A 19850-nucleotide genomic window follows, 5' to 3' on the forward strand; every position below is an offset into this window, starting at 1 on the left:
ATGAGAGATTGCAAAGGGAGATGCACCGCTTTGCTGTTCCTGAAGTGGGAATCGGAATCGGAGTAACTGTTTCCCCTGCTCTTATGGCTGAGAGATTGTTGGAATTGGAATCTCAGAGATTCTGGCAGCGCCCGCAGTCGCCTCTTCTCTGCCCGATTCTATAAGTAGCGGTACATACATTCATATGTATTTATGTATATTTTTATACTCTCACGCACACGTACATGTATGTGTATGTATGCGCAACACATGTGCAAGAGAGCACCAGCAGCTACGTGCCGTGCCTCTTCTCTGCTCCTCATCTCCCTCACCCTCTCGCAATCTACTAAGTTAGAGCAGGCAGCGGCAGCCAGCCCTGAAAGAAAGAGGAGAGTACTTGTGATCGGACGGACCGAGTGGCGCGGCGGCGTCTTCGTCCGCCTAACGACCGTAGCACTATGTGAATGTATGTGTGTTGGTGTGTCCACATGTGTGCTCGAGTGTATGTGTGTGTGTGTGTGTGTGTGGATTCGACTGCCGTTAGTATCGACTACGGGATCGCCACGAAAAAGTTCAGTTTCAGTTTCGTTGTTGTTTGGTTTGGTTAGTTTTTAGTTGGTTAGTTGAATCTCAAGACAACGGACATATGTACATACTCGTACATAGCCATCGGATCGATACCCCCCGTACTACAGTCCCCCGGCCACCGTCCCCTGTCTTAAACAACCAAGCGAATTGCAATTGCAATTGCATTCCAACGTGCGTGAGTGAAATACTCTAGGAAACTGCGCGTGAGCGAAAGAATGGATGAATCGGCGCGTGAGTGAGTGGTGGGACAACAACTGACGACCGTGAGTGGAGTACCAACTTGAACTTGAGCTACAGTGCCCGAGAGTCGCCTGCAAACAGAAGGATTTACAAAAACTGCACACAGCTCCAAGCAAAAATGCAATTGCAATTGCAATCAAACGATGTGCGTGAGTGAAAGAGTGAAAGTGTCGCGTGTGAGATCGTGAAGAGCCTGGGAGGGATTGAAAGACCGTCCGTGAGCGGATTAGGACTGTGAGCGTGCGTGCGTGCGTGCATGAATGTGATCGAGTGAAAAAAAAGAGTGCGCGCGGGCGACAGGGACTAGCGGCTAAAGCCCAGCGTCTAACAGTAGATGCACGCTTCTATATATACATACATACAAACATATGTATTTATGTACACACAATACGTACATCTGTACATGTACATTTTGTATGTGGAATGGTATAAACAGGGGCACATGTGCATATAAATTTTTTTTTTTGTGATTTATTTTTGTTGCTGTTCTGTTTCTTTTTTTTGTTTTTTTGTTTTTTGTCGACGCTGCTGCTGCCCCTGTCCGTAGCCGATGAGCCGCCGTCTGAGGCTAAAAGGTTAACTTCTAAATATTAATAGTCGTTGTCGGGGTTTGTTGTCAACAACGAAATAACGAAATCCGAGTAACACCAACAACAGAATAAAAAAAAAAAAACAACAACAACAAAGAAGTACACAAGTACAAAAATCGCCTTTATTCGCCCGTTTATTCCCTTTTCAGTTGTTGTTTATTGAGTCTCCGATTCGGTTTTGGTGTTCTGTTTGTCTGTGTGTTCTCCTTTTTTTTTTTTTTAATTTTTGTGTTTAATTTGTGTTTTTTTTTTTTGCTGTAAATGCGATTTTTAATGTTCTCTTCCGTTTCGTTCCATTTCGCGGTGTCATTTTTCTAGACATCAATTGGATGGGGAATAGAAAAGTGCATGGAATAACCGTTACCGTTATAAGCGGTAAATGCAGCGAGCCGTTTCATTATATTTGAAATGCAAAATACCGTTAGACAGAAACAACAAGAAATAGAGGAACCCTTCCCCAACTCCGTGGCAGAAGCCGCCATTACAAGTTACAAAAGGAGCAACCATTGAAAAGCGTGAAGCACGTACACACACACTAGCAAACACACACAGACAAAGAAGATAAAGAGCAAAAATAGAGAAGAGGAGAGATCTCAGCGTTACGCCTACTCAGCAAAAACGGGTGGGCGGCAGGAGGAAGGAGGAGCAACGAAAAAGCGGCTGACTACAACAAAAATTCTCAAATGGTAAGCAAAGATGAATGAAGTGAATACACGAGAGAGTCAGGAAAACAGAGAGAAAATTACATTAGAAGAGAGAGAGAGAGGGAAATGAGCAAGAGAAAAGAATCTGAGAGAGCGATTTAAAGATCGGTTCGGCTAGGAATACTCGAAATTCCAATGCCAAATGCAGTTGCAGTTACAGTTGCAGTTGCAGTGTGTAAAACGAAGATTGAGATCAGAGATCTATGTATATATTTACATACATATGTATGTACATATGTACGAGTATGCACTTTAATGTGATATTATACGATTCCGTGATGATTGTCAAAAAAATGTTTGGACTTTGACTTAGATTAGTCATACTCGTTTTTCTTAGAAAAGACCATGAGATGACTGATCTTCAACCAATCAAATATACAGACATACATATGTACATTCATACATATGTACATATGTTGATCTATGTACACTTGTCTACTCTAAAAGATTTTCCGAAAGCATGACATGAAATTTCCCAGCAATTTGGATTTGTTTAAAGATTTTTATTCGATTTCAATATGTTTATTGTTTTTATTAAAACACTAAAACATAATAAGGAAGCGATTGTTTACTAGGAGCTACACTTAATTAAAGAAACTTTAATTGAAATTCGTGGAGCGAAATACAAAAATAAATAAAAAAGAAACTCTGTTACTTTTATTAACATTTTATTTATTATGTTTATTATTTAATAACATTCGGTTGAAGTATAATATATAATATAGCAATTTGATTATATTCATATTATCATATGATTCCGTCAGGGGATCTTTTTATTTACCGATCGATATTACCTACTTATGGGGTCTATGCAATGCTATAACCAGATAGATTAAACGAGGCTTTGTTTTCGTATATTTAATAATATCGGAAGGGCTTGGTGTACAAGAAATGTATGTACATAAATGAACGTATTCAGTTGATATTCACCATTATATTTTCCATCATTTTTTGGTTAATTAATACAGTGTTAAAAATTTTGTTTCCACTCCAATCTGGAAATGTCCGATTTGCGGAAGATCCAATTCAGCACAATTTCAGTGGCCTGACTCTTAAATACGACTACCATAAAATTTGCTTCCCCATGTTCGGCAGAAAGAACACACAAGATTTATTTAATTTTTACTTGTCGTAAATAAATAATAATAATAATAAAGTCAAGAAGAATCCAATAATTAAATGAATGGAAACTTTATTCTGAAAATACGACACTTGAATCCGATCCGACACAAGAAATTATATTTATGTTTAATTTGAGTGATGGAAGGGATCGAGTGATCGACATATCGAGCACCCTCCTAGAACCTACTAAATGTGATATTTTAGCCACCTGATTGATGGTTAGGAACGTTTTAATCAGAGGGGCTTAAGTAAAAACCAATAAACTATACCCCGATCAACGATCTTTACAGGAGACGAAGAACAACCCACCCCCAGTGACGACGAGCAACTATCACCACCAGCGGGCGCCGCGCACACCGGAAAGCTATTTCAATGTGCCAGAGTCGGTGGCTCTGCTGAATATTGTCAAGTCGGAGCGCATACAGAGTGCGTTCCAGTCGAACCGGAAGAACCATGCCAGTGTGTGGGAGATGGTGGCCGAGGTGCTGAATCGGTTCAGTGCCCGCAAGCGGACGGCCAAGCAGTGCTGCAATCGGTACGAGAACCTCAAGAAGATCTACACGCAGCTGAAGAAGAATCCGGAGCGACACGTGCGTCGCAACTGGCCGTACATGTTCCTGTTCAAGGAGATCGAGGAGCAGCGCGGCGAGTGCTGGGGCTCCAACGGCAAGCGTCTGGCTCTCATCTCCAAGAATCACAACGAGCTCTCCTACTACCAGCGCCGGCGACAGGCGGCCGAGCTCGGCGTCCTGCTGAACAAGGACAATCTCACGCCCCACCAGCACAGCCTGCTGCAGAGCCTCAGCCAGAGCCATGCCCACTCCACGGACTCGTCGCAGAGCGGTGCCAGCAAGCTGGAGCGCTTCCTGCCCAACCACTTTGTTGAGACGCAGCTGAACGACGTGCCCTGCTCCAACGGCAACGGCCTGACGGTGGGCCTGCCCGCCGGCGTCTATGACGACAATCCCAATCCCCTTCAGCTGCATGTGGCCGGCGCTGTGGCGGCTGCCGCAGCTGCCGCTGCCGTGGCCGCCCAAAAGCGGAGCAATGAACTGCACCTGAGCAATGGCGGCTGTGTTCAGCTGCCGCCGGATGAGGACGAGGACGACGAGCCACAGAATGCTGCATTTAAGGATCATCATCATGGACTTGGTCACGGACACGGACACGGCCATAGTCTGGGGCACGGCCATGGTCTGGGGCATGGTCTTCATCTGGGACATGGCATTGGTCCTGTTCATGGTCATGGGCATATGGATGACACCGCCGAAACGCCCGACTACGAGAAGGACTGCAATGGAGCCCTCAACTTGCACCATCAGAACAATAACAACAACGACAACAACATATCCATGAAGTGAGTAAATCTACATTCCATCAGTTGTCAGGCCCTACACTCAGAGTTAAGATTAAGAGTTAAATCATCCTGCTGCAATAGGAAGAAGACAGATAGACAGGTAGATAAATTCTAGGCTGAGGGAACAGATTGACTTGGAACTTCTAGAAAATACATGGAATAAAGTCGCAATATACTCAATAAAATTAATTGGGCACAGTAAAAAAAAAAAAAAACAAAATACATATTTAAACTAAATATTCTATTTTTTAATACAAACATTTGCTACGAGTATGTTTAATTAAAGTGAATTCTACACTTTGATTTGCACATAAATTTATTTTTTATACGGACTTTATTTTAAATATGACGGCTTTTTGATTATATACCCCCCGCCCGCCCCCCCCCCCCCGCCCCCCCCCCCCCCGCCCCCCCCCCCCCCGGGGGTCCGCCCCCCCCCCCCTGTTCTCCCCAACTGCCCCGCCCCGTTGTCTGCGGTTGGTGGCCTGTTTGCTGGGTCGTTGTGTATAAACAATCAGCCATGTATCATACCGTGGTTGGGGAACACACTCAAAACCGATTGGTCCACTCAGAGTGTTGACGCCGACCTATAAAAAAAAAATAATAATATAATAGATAATAGATATATTTAATATGAAATATGTATATTTAATTTAAATATAAATTATTATTATTATTTATTTAATTTAAACATAAATTATATTTAATTAAATATGAATTATATTTAATTTAAATATGAATTATAGAAGTAGATCCTTAATACAATTAAAATCCTGCCGTACCTACCGTAGCTCACTTTTCTGCGAGTCCATCCGTGCTCCCCTTTCTTCTTTTTTTGCTGAACCCTAAACAAATTAGACAAATTCAGATAAAAGTTACACTTTAAGGCGGTTCCAAGGGGTATTCTTCAGGCATTATTAAAACCGATTCAAACCAAACGGAACTTCATTCCTGCCATTCACAGATCGGAGCCACTTTCGGAGGGGGAATTCAATCCGGATGACATTCAGCTGATGCAGACCAACTACAATGGGTGAGTGAGTGGCGGGGGAGGCGGAAGGATTCAAGCGAAGATTTAGCCAAAAATTATAATGCTCGCATCTCTTTGCAGGACACAGAACTATTACTCGCCGGGCATCGACCAGAACATCCTGCATCCGGATGTTATCGTGGACACGGACAATCTGTCCGACTGCAGCTCCTCCACCTCGCTGAAGAAGAGCAAGCGCAAGCTGTCCACCTCCACCGATGGCGACAGCACCAATTACGAGCTGATCGAGTATTTGAAGAGGCGCGAGAAGCGCGACGAAGAGCTCCTCAAACGGATGGATGCACGCGAGGAGCGATTCATGAATCTTCTGGATCGGACGGTGATTGCCATTGAGAAGCTGGCTGCGGGCAGGACGTCAGTCCCAGAGACACAGCTGGGCACCAGTACCATCAGTCAGCCAATAGCTCCTTCTCCCTCAGCACAGGCACCACCAGCAGCAACAGCGCCAGCAGCAGCAGCAGAAGCAGCAACAGCAGCAACAACAGTAGAAACAGCAGCAGACAGCAGCAGAAGCAGCTTCACCGCTACCGCCAGCATCCTCCACTCATCTGATAGCCAAACCCACCGAGCAGACCAGCCCCGTGTTGTCAGTGAAGTCGTCACCCAGCCACCGTAGTCGCAGTCCGACATTGGAGCGAGATGAACCAAGCAGCGCTGCTGCTACTGCTGCTGTTGTTGTTCTGGTACCCGATGAACCGGATGTCGATGCTCAGGCGGAGGCACTGACAGCGAGTGCTGCATCCACGGATGCGTAGGTTATATACTTCTTACTTAATACCCCCACAATCTCCACCAAAAAAAAAACAAACCACTCGTGAACCGGATGGAGGAGACCCGGATCGGAGAATTACCAAAGTACCAAAGACGAGCTACGTCTCGAATTTTAATTGAGATTTGCAACGTTTACATAGAGCCGGGGACGCAGCGCCACATCCCCGTCATCCATGACAGCCAAAAGTGCTTAAGGATTCCTACGCCACCGCCCCGAACGGAGGAAGTCCCCCAAAACCGGAATATTGCGAATCGCAATGTTTGTGCCAGAAATAATTTTAAAAAACGTTTATTTTAGTCTAAGTTCAAATCAGAGGAGGAGAAAAAGTTCTGCAACTGCAACGCTCTTCTCCTGCTTCTGCTGCGGGGTCGGATCGGCCGAATTGCCATGATTTATAAGCAATCGAAAATTTCTATGATAATCTAGTTGCGAGCTGAAATGGGGCTCAAAATGCATTTGTGCAGGAACTTATACACATAATCATCTCTCTCTCCCACTACCACTACCATTCTCTCTCTATATCTCTATATATTTTTTTTTTCCTTCTGTAATCTAGATAAATACACAATTTTTTGAGAAAAAAAAAACCACTTTATGCCTATAACTAATTAACTAAAGTAGGTACAAGACAGATGCCGGAGCATCTGTTACTCAGTGGGGATGGATCTATTTGGTGGGTATTTTCGGATTTTTGTTTCTGGGCTGCTTGATGTCCTTGCTGGGCAGGTTCTTTCGGGTCTTGGCTATCTTATTGCCAATCAGAAGCTTAAGGCGGCTCTTCACCTTGTCATAGTCGGCATGATCCACCTCTGCCTTGGTGGTCCTAAAGAACTGGGCACCTTCTGCAACATCAAAAGAAGTAACCAAAAAGAGTTGGAAAAGAGAGACAGGACACACGACACACGAACAGCCTTACCTTTCAGCCTGGTATCGTTCTTGGGTATGAAGAAGGATTCCATTTGAATTTTGGATTTCTTTTGTTTGGGTTTCTTCTTGGCTGGCTCCTCCTCATTCGCTGGATCAGGATCTGGATCAGCTGCCGGCGCTGCCTCATCCTCACTTTCGGATGAATCGTAGCTGAAGGGATTTTGGGTGGCCAGTTGGCCCAGTTTGTTGGCATTTGGTTTGCTCACCAGAATCTTCTCGCTGCCTAGCTTCTCCAGCTGGTCCTGGCGCTTGGCCACCTCCTCGTCGTGGGCACTGCCAAACATGTCCAGCAGGCTGAAGCCTTCGCCCCGCATATTGAGGGATTGCGTGAGGCTGTCGGTGACCACGTAGAAGGCTTCCTTTGAGACAGGCGCCTCGACAGTTCCTTTGTCTTTGGCCTTCGCATCCTTTGTCTTTGGAATCGTATAATTGTTCTCCTTCTCCTGGACCACCTTTTGTCGCACCAGATTCTGGTGACCTTCGTTGGCCGGATCGAAGCGGAGCATTTTCTTGTTTTTGGCGGCCTTGCGCTCGTTCTCACTGGTGTTGGTCAGCTTTCGTCCGACTACCTGCTCCAGAATGCCCATTTGCCAGTTGCGTTCACTTTCCTGTGGCATGTCCGCGGCATGATCTAGATCTGCACCTGCATCTTTCTGCTCATAGTCGCCTTCTTCCTCGTCCACAAAGGTGGCTGTGATGCGGAAACGGGGATCCAAACTTTGCTTGCTCTGCATTTCCACCAAACGTTCTCCCTTCTTGCCCTCATACTGGGGAATAATGACCTGCTCATCATCCTCCTCGCCATCCTCCTCATCGTCGTCGAAGAGATCTAACTTGGGTTGCTTCTTCGGCTGCGGCTCAGGCTCGTGCTCATCCTCCTCGGCATCGCTGAATTTGATTCGCTTCGCCCTGCTGCCGTCCACGGTGATCGCGGACAGAGCCTGCTGTATGGCAGACTTCTTCTGCAGATGCTCCTGCCGCATTTTGTTAAGCGACTCCTTACGCTTCTGCTCGGCCTGGCTGACCTTGGCATCCGGCTGCTGCTTGGCCGGCTTCTTATATTGCTCGATGATGTGCAGCGGCTTCACATCGTCTTCCTTCTGAATGACAATCTGAAAAGAAATACGGTTTAGAAATGGGTTGATACTTGATACAGGATGAATCCAAGGCCGACAGCTTACTTTGCCATTGTGCATGGAGTGAGCGGCACGCTTCTTGGTGATGAGCAGCTCGAGCCCAACCTCGTCATCGCCGATCTCCTCGTCTTCGCCAAACACCCGGCGCTTATTTTGTGTATTCTCCTTGAGTAGCCGCGAGGTGCTCTCGTTGAAGCTTTCGCTCTCCTGCTGGCCCTGCTCCCTCTGCTGGTTCTCCTCGCGCTCACGCTTTAGCCGATCCAGAAAGGACTCCTTGGCCACAGATATCCTAAGCTTGGAGCCGTGCAGCTTCTGCCAGTTGAGCTCGTTCAGACCTACGGGCAAGAAGTCGAATGATCATAAATAGGCTTCCCATTCTTAATGTGTAGCCCACTCACAGTAGTGCGCATCGTCCGTCTGGAGTGTAACGAATCCGATTATTTTGTCTGGGCCATCCTCCTGCTCTTTCCGCTTCAGGTCCACCTGCTCCACATGGCCATAGTCCTGGAACAGGCTCCGCAGATCCGATTCGGTTGCTCGGGTTGGCAGATCTGCCAAGAAGAAGCGTGTACTGCTCATCGTTAAGTTAAATTTCTTTATTCAAATGGACATCAACTAAACGGAACTCAGTGCACGTGTAGTATGTGGTATAGGTCTGCCCGCGCCGATTGGCGTGAGAAACTAGCTTCTTAAACACGTTCGGAAAAAATTAAGCTAAATTTTGAAGAGTTTAATTGTCTTAAAATATCATGGCGGACACTATGAGGACTTAGTTACAGTAGCACAATAAAATAAAACAAAAATTATATATACATATAGATATGTTTTTTGGAGACAAGCAATTTCATGTATTTATAAAAAATAACTAAAACATAGCCATAAAATAGCTATAATTGCAGGCACCAATACCTGCAGTCAATGTTGGAAAACACTGATATTTTGTGGCACGACGGTCACACTTGAAGAAAACGTCACATACGAATTATATTTTTTTGTTTTGATTGTGCGAATTTTTTATAGAGGCAAACAGACTTTGGAAACATCGGGAAAACACTGGCGGCAAATATGGAGACCGCGACAAGCAGCAGCGACACACCAACAGCGACAGCCGCACCCCCAGTCCCAGCTGCAGAGAAATGGGGATTTCCGCTGCAAGAACTCTACCGACTAGCATTCACATTCTACAAACGTATGTAAACCACAGCCAATTGAGTTGTGTGCGGGCTTCCTTCTAACACGTAATCGCATATATTACAGAGAACTCGGGCAAAGCCATACACCTGTCCTACGAGGACAATCTGAAGCTAATCGCCTTCAAGCAGCAGGCATCTCTCGGACCCTTCAAAACGAACGATGCCCCAGCTTTGGGCGTGCTCGATGTAATTGGCCGCGACCGCCAGCAGCACTGGCAGCTTCTGGGCGACATAAGCCGGGAGCAGGCCATGGAGGGGTTCATTGATCTACTGGACACGATGTGCAGTGCATTTCGACCCTATATCGAGGCGGTGCGTCAGGACCGCGATGAGACATTGCGAAAAGACTTGCGACGCATGGAACTGGAGAAGGAGGTGGCACAGAAACGGGAGCGCCAGCAGCAGGAGCTGCTGGAGGAGGGTTACAAAGAGGAGCTGCAACGACGTCAGCTGCAGGACGCTCTCAACAAGCAGACATACCAGCAGTTCAAGGTAGACAATCGATTTTCCACGGTTTCCCATAGCGCCAGCCCCCAATCCCTCCCCAACCTACGGCGAGCCCTTGCACCTGTTGTTGGGTTCAATAATTCACGATTAGTGTCTGGGCCCGGTCGGCAGTGGCCTTGACGGTGTGCCCTGTGGCCCACAAAGGGGTCGTGACCCAATTTCCAAACAAATTTATCGGTCAGTTCAATTTCTCATTCCCGTATCTCATACCTTCTCTCTCTGTCTCCCTGTCTGTCTATTCTAAGCTGTATGCCGAGAAACAGTTTCCGGGAAATCCAGAGCAGCAGGCTGTACTCATACACCAGCTGCAGCGCGAGCACTACCATCAGTATATGCAGCAGTTGCATTTGCAAAATCAGAACCAGAACCAGACACAGACCCAGGAAAAGGCACATCAGGAAAAGGAGGAAATGGCTCCGGCCAACAACAATAATAGCAGCACCGATCTAGCGAATGCCATGGAGGGCTTAAAACTGGGTGATTTTGAGCAGCAGACAGAGGAGCAGCACCAGCACCAGCACGAGCAGCAGCACGTCGAGCAGGCACAGACACAGGCAGGCGGAGAGTACGGACAGGAGCAGCACAACCATGTGAACGATGAGTACGATGATTATGTGATGATTCGCCCGGCCAAAATCTGGACGCGACCCGACATCGAGCAGTTCAAGACTGAAGTGTCCGCAGGCGATGGCGATGGCGTCATTACCATCGGACATGGCGACACGGTGACGGTGGGTCTCGTAATTTCGTCAGCGCGAAAGAACACACATGGAGATTGAAAACATTTTGGTTATTTGCAGGTTCGTGTGCCCACCAATATGAACGGGAAGTGCATCTTTTGGGAATTTGCCACAGACAGCTACGACATTGGTTTCGGCATTTACTTCGAGTGGGCCAAGCCGGTGACCAACGAGGTGACGGTACACGTGAGCGACAGCGATGAGGAAGAGGATTGTGTGGACGAAGATTATCTGTCCACCACTGAGGACCTGGAGTCGGGCACATTGTCGCAGGATCAGAATGGCCTGAACAATCCGATTGCTGCCTCAAAGGCGCCCATCTCAATTATTGTGCCAATCTATCGGCGCGAGTGCTACAACGAGGTCTATGTCGGTTCCCACTCCTATCCCGGCGAGGGCGTCTACTTGCTGAAGTTCGACAACAGCTACAGCATCTGGCGCTCCAAAACCCTGTACTATCGCGTCTATTACGAGCGCTAAGAGGCCAAATCAGAATACCCCATACCCCCAGTTACTTAAGCGAAATCTATTTTATCTACATATACATATGTACTATCTAAATATTCAGTGTGCAAGCAGCCGCCATTGCAAGGCTCTTTGTGCAAGTCCAAAACATTACGATGTCTGTGTGGGTGTTGGTGTTGGTGTATGTATATGTATGTATATCTATCCATCTCCAAAAATCAAAACAAAACAAAAATACATATTAGTTCCCAGTCGCGGCCCTGGAGATGGATGCATTCAAATCAATTATAATTTATTATTTAGTTTTTAATAATAAAAAGAATGAAAAGACGTAGAGAATGAAAGCTTAGTATTAATGTTTTAAAGCAGCTTGGAAAACAAATTTAACATCAGTTAAAGGGTATAATAGGGTGTACAAATGTCCATACTCATAGCAGAAACTTGGTTGACCAGCAACAGTGACGTACGCACTGATGTTTTATGCTTTGCCATTTTGGTTTGAACCTCGTTATGTAAACAATCCAATAAAAAAGAGTTCTGAAAACTAGCCAATCCTGAACAAAATTTATTGAGGAATTGGATAAAATTATTTGTTTAGGGCTGAGAGGGCCCACTAGCTAGTAATGTTAAACTGAATATCAAAATCGTGGAATACGATTTCAATCATTAAAATAGAACGTTATCCCATTGTCGACCAGGGGGCTATTTAATATTTCCACGAAATTTATGTAACTTTAACATATTTTACGCATTACAGGTGAAAGATGTCGGTGGTCACTTTTGTTTTGTAAGTAAAGAGGAGGATGGAGCTACAAGGAGCCCTTTACAAACAGTATTTTTTCCGCGGTTTAACAAAGGGTGCTCAACATTTTAAATAGAGGGGTGTTAAGTGGGTTAAGTCTCGTTTGATCGCCGGATTGCCCGGAAAAATCCAATGATAAGCCCAGTGTAAAAAGAGGCTATGATGGCTTTGTCCAGTGCCACGATCCGACTTAGATTCGCCACTGGGCTAAGACTGCTGATCCACAGGCGCCGCTTAAGCTATGTCTTGGGCATCGAAACTTCCTGCGATGACACGGGCATTGCCATTGTTGACACCGACGGCCGGGTGCACTCAAATGTCTTGTACTCCCAACAGGAGTTCCACACGCGGTAAGTGGCATGGCTTGGCATGCTTATCAAGAGCTGCACTCACCGCATTGCTCTAATTGCAGCTATGGCGGCATAATTCCCCCACGGGCTCAAGACCTGCATCGAGCGCGTATTGAGGATGCCTACAAACGTTGTCTAGTCGAGGCGGATCTCAGGCCGGAGCAGCTGACGGCCATTGCTGTGACCAACCGGCCCGGCCTGCCATTGAGTCTGTTGGTCGGCGTGCGGTTCGCCCGCCATCTGGCGCGAAAACTGCAGAAGCCACTGCTGCCGGTACATCACATGGAGGCGCATGCCCTGCAGGCACGCATGGAGCACATATCGGCCATCAGCTTTCCCTTTCTCTGCCTGCTCATCAGCGGCGGCCACTGTCAGCTGGCCCTGGTCCACGGGCCCGGCAGGCTGACCCTGCTCGGCCAGACACTTGACGATGCCCCCGGCGAGGCTTTTGATAAGATTGCCCGCCGCCTGCGCTTGTATGTGCTGCCACAATATAGAACATGGAATGGGGGGCAGGCCATCGAGCATGCCGCTCAATCAGCTCTCTGTCCAGATGCCTACGACTTCCCCCTGCCGCTTGCCCAGCAGCGCAACTGCAACTTCAGTTTTGCGGGCATCAAGAACAATTCGTTCCGTGCGATTCGGGCAAAGGAAAGGCTCGAGCAGACCCCACCTGATGGCATCATCAGTAACTACAGTGACTTCTGTGCCGGCCTGCTGCAGGCCGTCAGTCGGCACCTCATGCACCGCACCCAGAGAGCACTCGAGTACTGCCTGCACCCGGCGAACGGGCTATTTGGCGATGCATCGCCCACTCTGGTGGTGTCCGGCGGTGTGGCAAACAACGATGTGATCTACCGGAACATTGAGCATCTGGCCGGGCAGTATAACTGCCGCAGCTATCGCCCCTTCAAGCGCTACTGCTCGGACAATGGTGTGATGATTGCCTGGCATGGCATCGAGCAACTGCTGGCGAATAGCGCAAAGAATTTAAGATTCGACTACCAAAACATTGACATACAGGGCTCGGCTGGGTTCAGAGACTCCTCCGTTGAGGATGTGACCCGAACGGCCATCAAATGCAAGTGGATTAAGCCGCTCGACCATCTGAGAGGCGGAGCCAGCCAAGGCGGCGATGCAAAGGCATAGAAAAATGTTAACTATTTGAATTTTCGTTTTTGTTTTTATTTATAAGATTATTATCTGAAATCAATAATGTTAAATCACTAAGGTCTAGGAAAAAAAACACTGTCAAAATTGATAATGTATACATATAAAAATATTAAAAAATGCATTATAGTTCGTATTTGCTTTCTGTTTCTGTTTTGCGGCTGCTGCCTGCTGCTGCTGCTGCTCTTCTGCTAGAACAACAACAATACAAATATTCTCTCTTGCTTGTTGTGTGGTTGGTTGTGTTTGTTGTTTTTTGTTTTGTTTTTATTGTTATACTTTATAGATTATACATATTATTAAATATATTTATATGTATATATTTATATAGATTGTAGACTTCAGTTGTGTCTCCCGGTAGGGAGCCCGTCTGTCTGTCTGTCTGTCCGTCTGTCTGTGTGTGTGTGTGTGTGTTCGTTTCCTTCACATCTTTTTTTTAATATTTATGTGTGTTGTTTTTCTTTATCATATTTTTCAATACTCATACTTAGTTGTACACAATACGCATCGCCATTCTTAATCGGTTTTCAATCTTGTTGCAGTTGAATTATCAGATTTTACTTTATTTTATATTTTAAGCTGCATTCTTTAGTTGCATTTTATTTAGCTTGGGACTGACTCGATTCGTTTTGAAAATTGTTTGCATAACCAAAAAGTTAATTGCATTTAATTAATCATTTTGTTTTTTTGTTATTCTGGATTGATTTCACTTTATTTGTATTTTCCATTCAGTTTTTTGTTTTGTTTTGTTTTTTCACTTACGACTTTTTTTGTTGTATATATAAAGTTATATATAAATAATTTGTTTCGCTATATTGTTATTGTGTTTCATCATCTTTACTTTTTTCACTTAATTAGAGAAATTTCGCCAAAAAAAAAAAACTACAGTGGGTGCAAAAATGGAGTAGTGGGACCGACCCGACTGGCTTTGGGGTCGGGCGAAGAATTTTGTTTGATTTATATTTGATTCCATTTGCCAAGGCTTTGGATTTTGGGGTTGGGTCTGGGCTGGGGCGGAAGCCTTTATCCATAGTGTAAAAAAGATACTATTCAGACTGGATTCAAATTAAACAGCAGCTTTACCCAATAAAATGATAGGAAATGCGGACGGATGGCTCACAGAGGAACCATCTGAAGTACTAGAGACTGGGACTGGGGGGAGGAGGACTGCAACTAGTGTAGAATTCTACAATTAAAACTTTAAAACTTATCTTGGGGGTAAGAGACTTGTCTATAAAGGCAGAAGCAGGGACATTGTAGTGTGGAAACGCCGAAAAAAACAGACACATATATAGGACATGAGAGAAAGAGAGAAAAAAAAAAAAGAATTATAAGAATTTGCACTTCCTTTTCTTGGTGGGTTCTGGTGGCTCCAGGGCGGCCAGTATGGCCTCATCGAAGACATTTTTCAGACCCTTTTGTGTGAGAGCCGAACACTCGACATATTTGACGGCCTTCAGCTCTTTGGCCAGCTTCTCGCCCTGTTCCATGGTGATGGGCTTTTGCTTGTTCTTGGCCAACTTCTCAAGTGTGCTGGTCTCGTCGCGCAAATCGATCTGTGTGCCCACCAGCAGGAATGGCGTCTTCTGGCAATGGTGCGTGATCTCAGGAACCCACTACAGACAAACAAAAGCGGGACCAGTTAGTTGAGAGTTGATTCCATTATGCTTGAGACTTCTTACCTTTTCTTTAACATTCTCAAATGAACTGGGACTGACCACCGAGAAGCATACGAGAAAGACATCTGTCTGCGGATAGGACAAAGGGCGAAGCCTATCGTAATCCTCCTGACCGGCCGTATCGAACAGGCCCAGTGTGTAGGGCTCGCCGCCAATCATCACCGTCACCGCATAATTGTCAAATACAGTTGGCACATATTCCGATGGAAATTTGTTGGTTGTGTAGGAGATGAGCAGGCAGGTCTTACCCACAGCTCCGTCGCCAACGACCACACACTTGATGGTTTGCATTTTGTGGAAAACTCCTGCGAATTATTGCAAACGATTATAAACTCTTTTCCAAATCAGTAGGTATACGGAAGCCATCACCGAAGCCCGAATGACCGGGACAATCAATGTTTTCATATCGAATGAACCTGGTGACACTTGGCTCACCCGCACCCGCACCAGCGCACCAGCACCAGCAACCCTACTTCCAACTCAATTAATGAACACAAAGACACCACAGAACATCGACACTCGTGCTAGCTACTTATGTATGGTGCTTCGTCTTAATTACTTTCACACACACACACAAGGCAGGGACGGAACGGAAGCCCATCGGGGACTCGGAACATCCGCGGCGGGCTATCATTTATTGACGACCACAACCTATAGCTTCACCCCAATCGTTTTAAGCTCTAAAAGAAAGGACAACACCCATTTCTCTTTGCTAGAGAATGTGTGAACATTGAGCAGAGAAAATGTCCTGAATTGGTAGCTTCAGCTCTTTTATGGTTCGGTATACAGGTGTTTGTGCAAAGATTCATGGCTTAATATGTTCGGTCGAGCACGAATAAATGTTCTTTAGGGTTTGGAAACGTTTCTAAACTTTTTCGCTACGACTAAGACCAGAAGCAGTTACCGGACACAAAGATCCAATGGCGGCAAAGGTTAAAGTAAGGTATTTCCACAAATGTCTTGGAGTAGGGTGTCCGCTCCTGTTCCACAAACAGCCCTACAACAGGGTCGGGGTGTGGTCCTTGTTTGCAACAACTAGCGCGCCTCTGAATCGAGGCGAGGGTGGGCTCTGCTCTGGCATAGGCTAGTGTTACTGCTTGCTAGTCGTAGTAGCTGTTTACTGCGTAAACGGCGACTCTCTTACTGCCTTATCGGGGCGCGAAGGAATTGTATCTGACAGAGCAGCAGACCGCACAATCGCCGCGCCACCGATGACTCAAACAGAACGAGCAGAAAGCAGAAAAGCGAAATACAATGTAGATAAGCTCAGACAGCAGCAAAATTCTAATGTGAAACCCAACACACACACTCCCGTATAGAGCCAGAGTCGCATAACTTCGTTGTGTTTTTAAGTGTGTGTGCATGTGCGATGTTGCGTGTATGAATGCGTTTAAATGCAGTTTTTTTTAATACATATGCATCTTGTCGCCGACAGGCTACTTCGACAGCGGCTGTAACTGCATTAACGAGAGCGGGCAATATGCTAATTTATTTGGACACCGACACCGACCATCTGCACATGTGTGGGTACCAATCATGTAAACTTGTTTTTTGCCAAAAAAACACACACACACATGCACTGGCTGCCATATACAATTAATAGAAAGCCCAGCACACTATTTACAAATTAACGACGCATCGATTGGGATCCACAAAAAAAAATAGGAATAGAATGAAATTTGGAACCAATCATTTGTCACCGAGACACACCATCTCATTCACACACATACACGCGCACACACGCACACACAGGCAAGCACGCCCATAGAAGCAGCCAAGAAGCAGTCATCGATAACGTTTCGTGTTCACTTTTCACTTCAGAATTTTCTCCTTTCTTTTGGATCGTAAGTTTGCCAGTTTTGAAGCTTGGCTACCGGGTATACTCAATTGCATTGCCACACAGACTTTACTTACAATTTATTGTAATTCTGGTACGTACTAGACGTCCGTTCTATTTCTTTTTCTTTTTTGGAGTGGGTTGGGCTCAATTTTTTTTACGGAACAGAGGTGTCAAACCATCGAGGGCACTATCGATAGTATCGATATTTTACTGCTAGCCTCTACTATCGACGGTTTTGCGACTATCATGATAGTATCGAGCTACAGTCGTTGCGCTTTTGATATGTTTGGATTGGCTGCTATAAAATACGAAGACACATTTGTAAACAAATCGACAGGTGGCATCTAATTTTTACAATGGACAAATTCCTAAAAGGTTTCAAGGGTTTTTTAATAATTATTTGAGCCCGATACTATCACGATAGTATCGACTGTTTTTTTTCAAAACATTCAACGTTGATATTCCTCGAATTTTATATTCCGTTTAATTTTACTAGCTAGTTGGCCCTCTCAGCCCTAAACAAATAATTTTATCCGATAGATACATACATTTTTTACAAGATTGGCAAGTTTTTAGAACTATTTTTCATTGGATTGTTTACATATTAAAGTTCAAACAAAAACGGCCAAAGCATAAAACGTAAATTTTGACTAAATGTGTGTGTTCGCCTGTGTGACCGCCGCGGGCCCATCGCTAAAATATACCGTCCTGGCCCTCAGAAATATACCGAAATATACCTTCTCATTTTCAAAATATACCGTTAATATACGGTACTCCAGCGAGCTGTATGCGTGCAAATGACGAGCACTGTGACGAAATATTTCCACCCCACTCGGCATATTTAGTATATTTAGATATTATCTAGTGGGTTGACAGAACTGTGTCATTTAATATTCACAGATCACTTTAGAAAAGCACTGTCTAGCTGAGGCAGCAGTAGCTACAGCAGCTTTTTTAAAATTATTTATTCGATCTTTTTTTATCATCGTGTCAAGAACTACGCAACACTGTTCTTTGGCATACGCAGTCACACTGCCAAAGCAGCCCGTGAAAAGAACAACAGAGATAGGGGACCAGCTAGCTAATTTGCTGGCTAAAGAACGGAATGGCTGGATTTCTAAAGACAAGGTAGGTGTTGGCCAAGTGCATGTGCATCCTGTGGATATTAAAAGCCATCGAGTGTCGACGAGTCTGCTGAGTAAACTAGATGGCTGCGACTCAATGAGTGCGCAGTTTGGTTTCGTATGAGCCTGCAATGAAACCAAATATAAATATACCCAATATCTGACTTGAATATCTGTTCTTTCTGCCCTAGAAAACGCAGTCGTGAAGATGACCTGCCATGCGAGTCCACGCCCCTCTCCAAGCGAATCAACAATCTTCATTTGAACTACGACGATGGGAACAGCAGCAGCAGCAGCAGCTGCAGTATTCCGACTCAGATAAATGACCACAACAATTACAATACAGTGCCTGTGATCGCTGGTGGACCTGCAGCTGGAGCCACAGCCGTCGCCACACCAGCAGCAGCAGCGGCGGCGGCCGGGGCTACTAATTCGATTGATATCCTAAATGGAGACGGAACCATATATGGATACAATCCGGAGCTAAGTGCCGACCAAAATCCCTATTACTATGATAAGAACAAAATGCTATATGACCTGCATGTCGAGCGTGCCAAGCGAAACACTCACTAAACTTAGTATGTATAGGCAGAATGATTAGGATGGACTTTTGGCATGCTGTCTGAAACTTTAAATAAACCGATACACAACACCACTTATAGCTTCAAATACACACTTTTTGCAGGGATAATTGCACTTGCCATAGCACGCAAGTTCACACACACCCACCTACACACAAACACACACACACACACAATCAATCAAATACAAGAGAAAAGAGTGCCAATCGAAGCTCAGATTGCATGGCCAAGTCCGAACTTGTATCGTTTTGTAATTGTACTGTTATGGTAGTTATTAATAATAATGTTATTCTGTGTGTGGAGTGACGACCCACGGACCCAAGCTGCTCATGTAAGCTTAAATCGCTAAGAACTAAGACAAAATATACATCTAAATTTTCCATTCGTTCACATTTAGTCTAAGCATTTATTGTATGATAGTTCATTTAGTTGTAACCAAGTACATATATTAAGATTTGAGAAGTCGAAAGTTTTTTGAATTTTGGCGCTTTGACAGTGTCATGTAACAAGTCTTGCGACGTCCATCATTTTGCAGCACTGACATTAAATAGTTAGTCTCGTATCGGAGAGGAGCGTTTATATATGTCTTCAAAATATATCCAGCAATCAAATTCGTTATATATCAAAAATGTAATACAATCAACAAATTATGAATTGTGAAATAGATGTAATGAAAATATACAAAAATATCTGGTCACACTCGATTCTCATAGGCTTTTTTTTACAGCCAAATAGCGGGAGCTTCAAACTAATTACCTCATCGCCATAGTAAACAAATGAATTAATTAACAGGTAGTACTGTATAATTCATGATGAATCTCATTATTGGGATTTCTCGTAGCTACAACATTGTCGATGTCACATATTTTTGCGAGTATTTTCTTCTTGCTTGAATTCTAGCTTTTTTGTTGTTAAAAACATCTAGCTTTATTG

General features: G+C 44.9%; 6 protein-coding genes across 9 annotated transcripts; 4 read left to right on the forward strand and 2 right to left on the reverse strand.

Annotated features, from left to right (window-relative positions):
- The first annotated feature begins 374 nt into the window (after nt 1–374).
- LOC111072395 lies at nt 375–6926 on the forward strand. 4 transcript variants are annotated; one of them, XM_022364242.2, is made up of 5 exons: nt 375–445; nt 1716–2083; nt 3514–4580; nt 5545–5613; nt 5692–6926. In XM_022364242.2, exons 2-5 carry the CDS (start codon nt 2081–2083, stop codon nt 6245–6247), a joined length of 1695 nt encoding a protein of 564 aa, XP_022219934.2. In that variant the 5' UTR covers nt 375–445; nt 1716–2080; the 3' UTR covers nt 6248–6926. The 4 variants fall into 4 exon arrangements, with proteins under 4 accessions (XP_022219934.2, XP_022219933.2, XP_022219931.2 ...); XM_022364241.2 differs by lacking the exon at nt 375–445 and adding an exon at nt 552–597; XM_022364239.2 differs by lacking the exon at nt 375–445 and adding an exon at nt 569–830.
- LOC111072396 (probable RNA-binding protein CG14230) lies at nt 6687–9143 on the reverse strand. Its single transcript, XM_022364243.2, has 4 exons — nt 8865–9143; nt 8512–8801; nt 7320–8442; nt 6687–7245 (listed from the first exon to the last, which is right to left on the reverse strand). The coding sequence occupies exons 1-4, from the start codon at nt 9043–9045 to the stop codon at nt 7070–7072; spliced, it is 1770 nt and encodes a 589-aa protein (XP_022219935.2). The 5' UTR covers nt 9046–9143; the 3' UTR covers nt 6687–7069.
- A 248-nt stretch (nt 9144–9391) lies between these two features.
- Nucleotides 9392–11705, forward strand: LOC111072398 (Golgi resident protein GCP60). Its single transcript, XM_022364244.2, has 4 exons — nt 9392–9655; nt 9724–10151; nt 10412–10897; nt 10967–11705. Exons 1-4 carry the CDS (start codon nt 9532–9534, stop codon nt 11384–11386), a joined length of 1458 nt encoding a protein of 485 aa, XP_022219936.1. The 5' UTR covers nt 9392–9531; the 3' UTR covers nt 11387–11705.
- Nucleotides 11706–12255: 550 nt separating this feature from the next.
- LOC111072419 (probable tRNA N6-adenosine threonylcarbamoyltransferase, mitochondrial) lies at nt 12256–13802 on the forward strand. Its single transcript, XM_022364266.2, has 2 exons — nt 12256–12523; nt 12586–13802. The coding sequence occupies exons 1-2, from the start codon at nt 12333–12335 to the stop codon at nt 13670–13672; spliced, it is 1278 nt and encodes a 425-aa protein (XP_022219958.2). The 5' UTR covers nt 12256–12332; the 3' UTR covers nt 13673–13802.
- A 644-nt stretch (nt 13803–14446) lies between these two features.
- On the reverse strand, nt 14447–17394 carry LOC111072466 (cdc42 homolog). Its single transcript, XM_022364367.2, has 3 exons — nt 17287–17394; nt 15376–15677; nt 14447–15309 (listed from the first exon to the last, which is right to left on the reverse strand). Exons 2-3 carry the CDS (start codon nt 15661–15663, stop codon nt 15022–15024), a joined length of 576 nt encoding a protein of 191 aa, XP_022220059.1. The 5' UTR covers nt 15664–15677; nt 17287–17394; the 3' UTR covers nt 14447–15021.
- A 713-nt stretch (nt 17395–18107) lies between these two features.
- On the forward strand, nt 18108–19606 carry LOC111072433. Its single transcript, XM_022364301.2, has 2 exons — nt 18108–18340; nt 18528–19606. The coding sequence occupies exons 1-2, from the start codon at nt 18318–18320 to the stop codon at nt 18907–18909; spliced, it is 405 nt and encodes a 134-aa protein (XP_022219993.2). The 5' UTR covers nt 18108–18317; the 3' UTR covers nt 18910–19606.
- Nucleotides 19607–19850: the final 244 nt, after the last annotated feature.

Source organism: Drosophila obscura, unplaced genomic scaffold (genome assembly GCF_018151105.1).
Source record: "Drosophila obscura isolate BZ-5 IFL unplaced genomic scaffold, ASM1815110v1 contig_165, whole genome shotgun sequence".
NCBI classification, from domain to species: Eukaryota; Metazoa; Arthropoda; class Insecta; order Diptera; family Drosophilidae; genus Drosophila; species Drosophila obscura.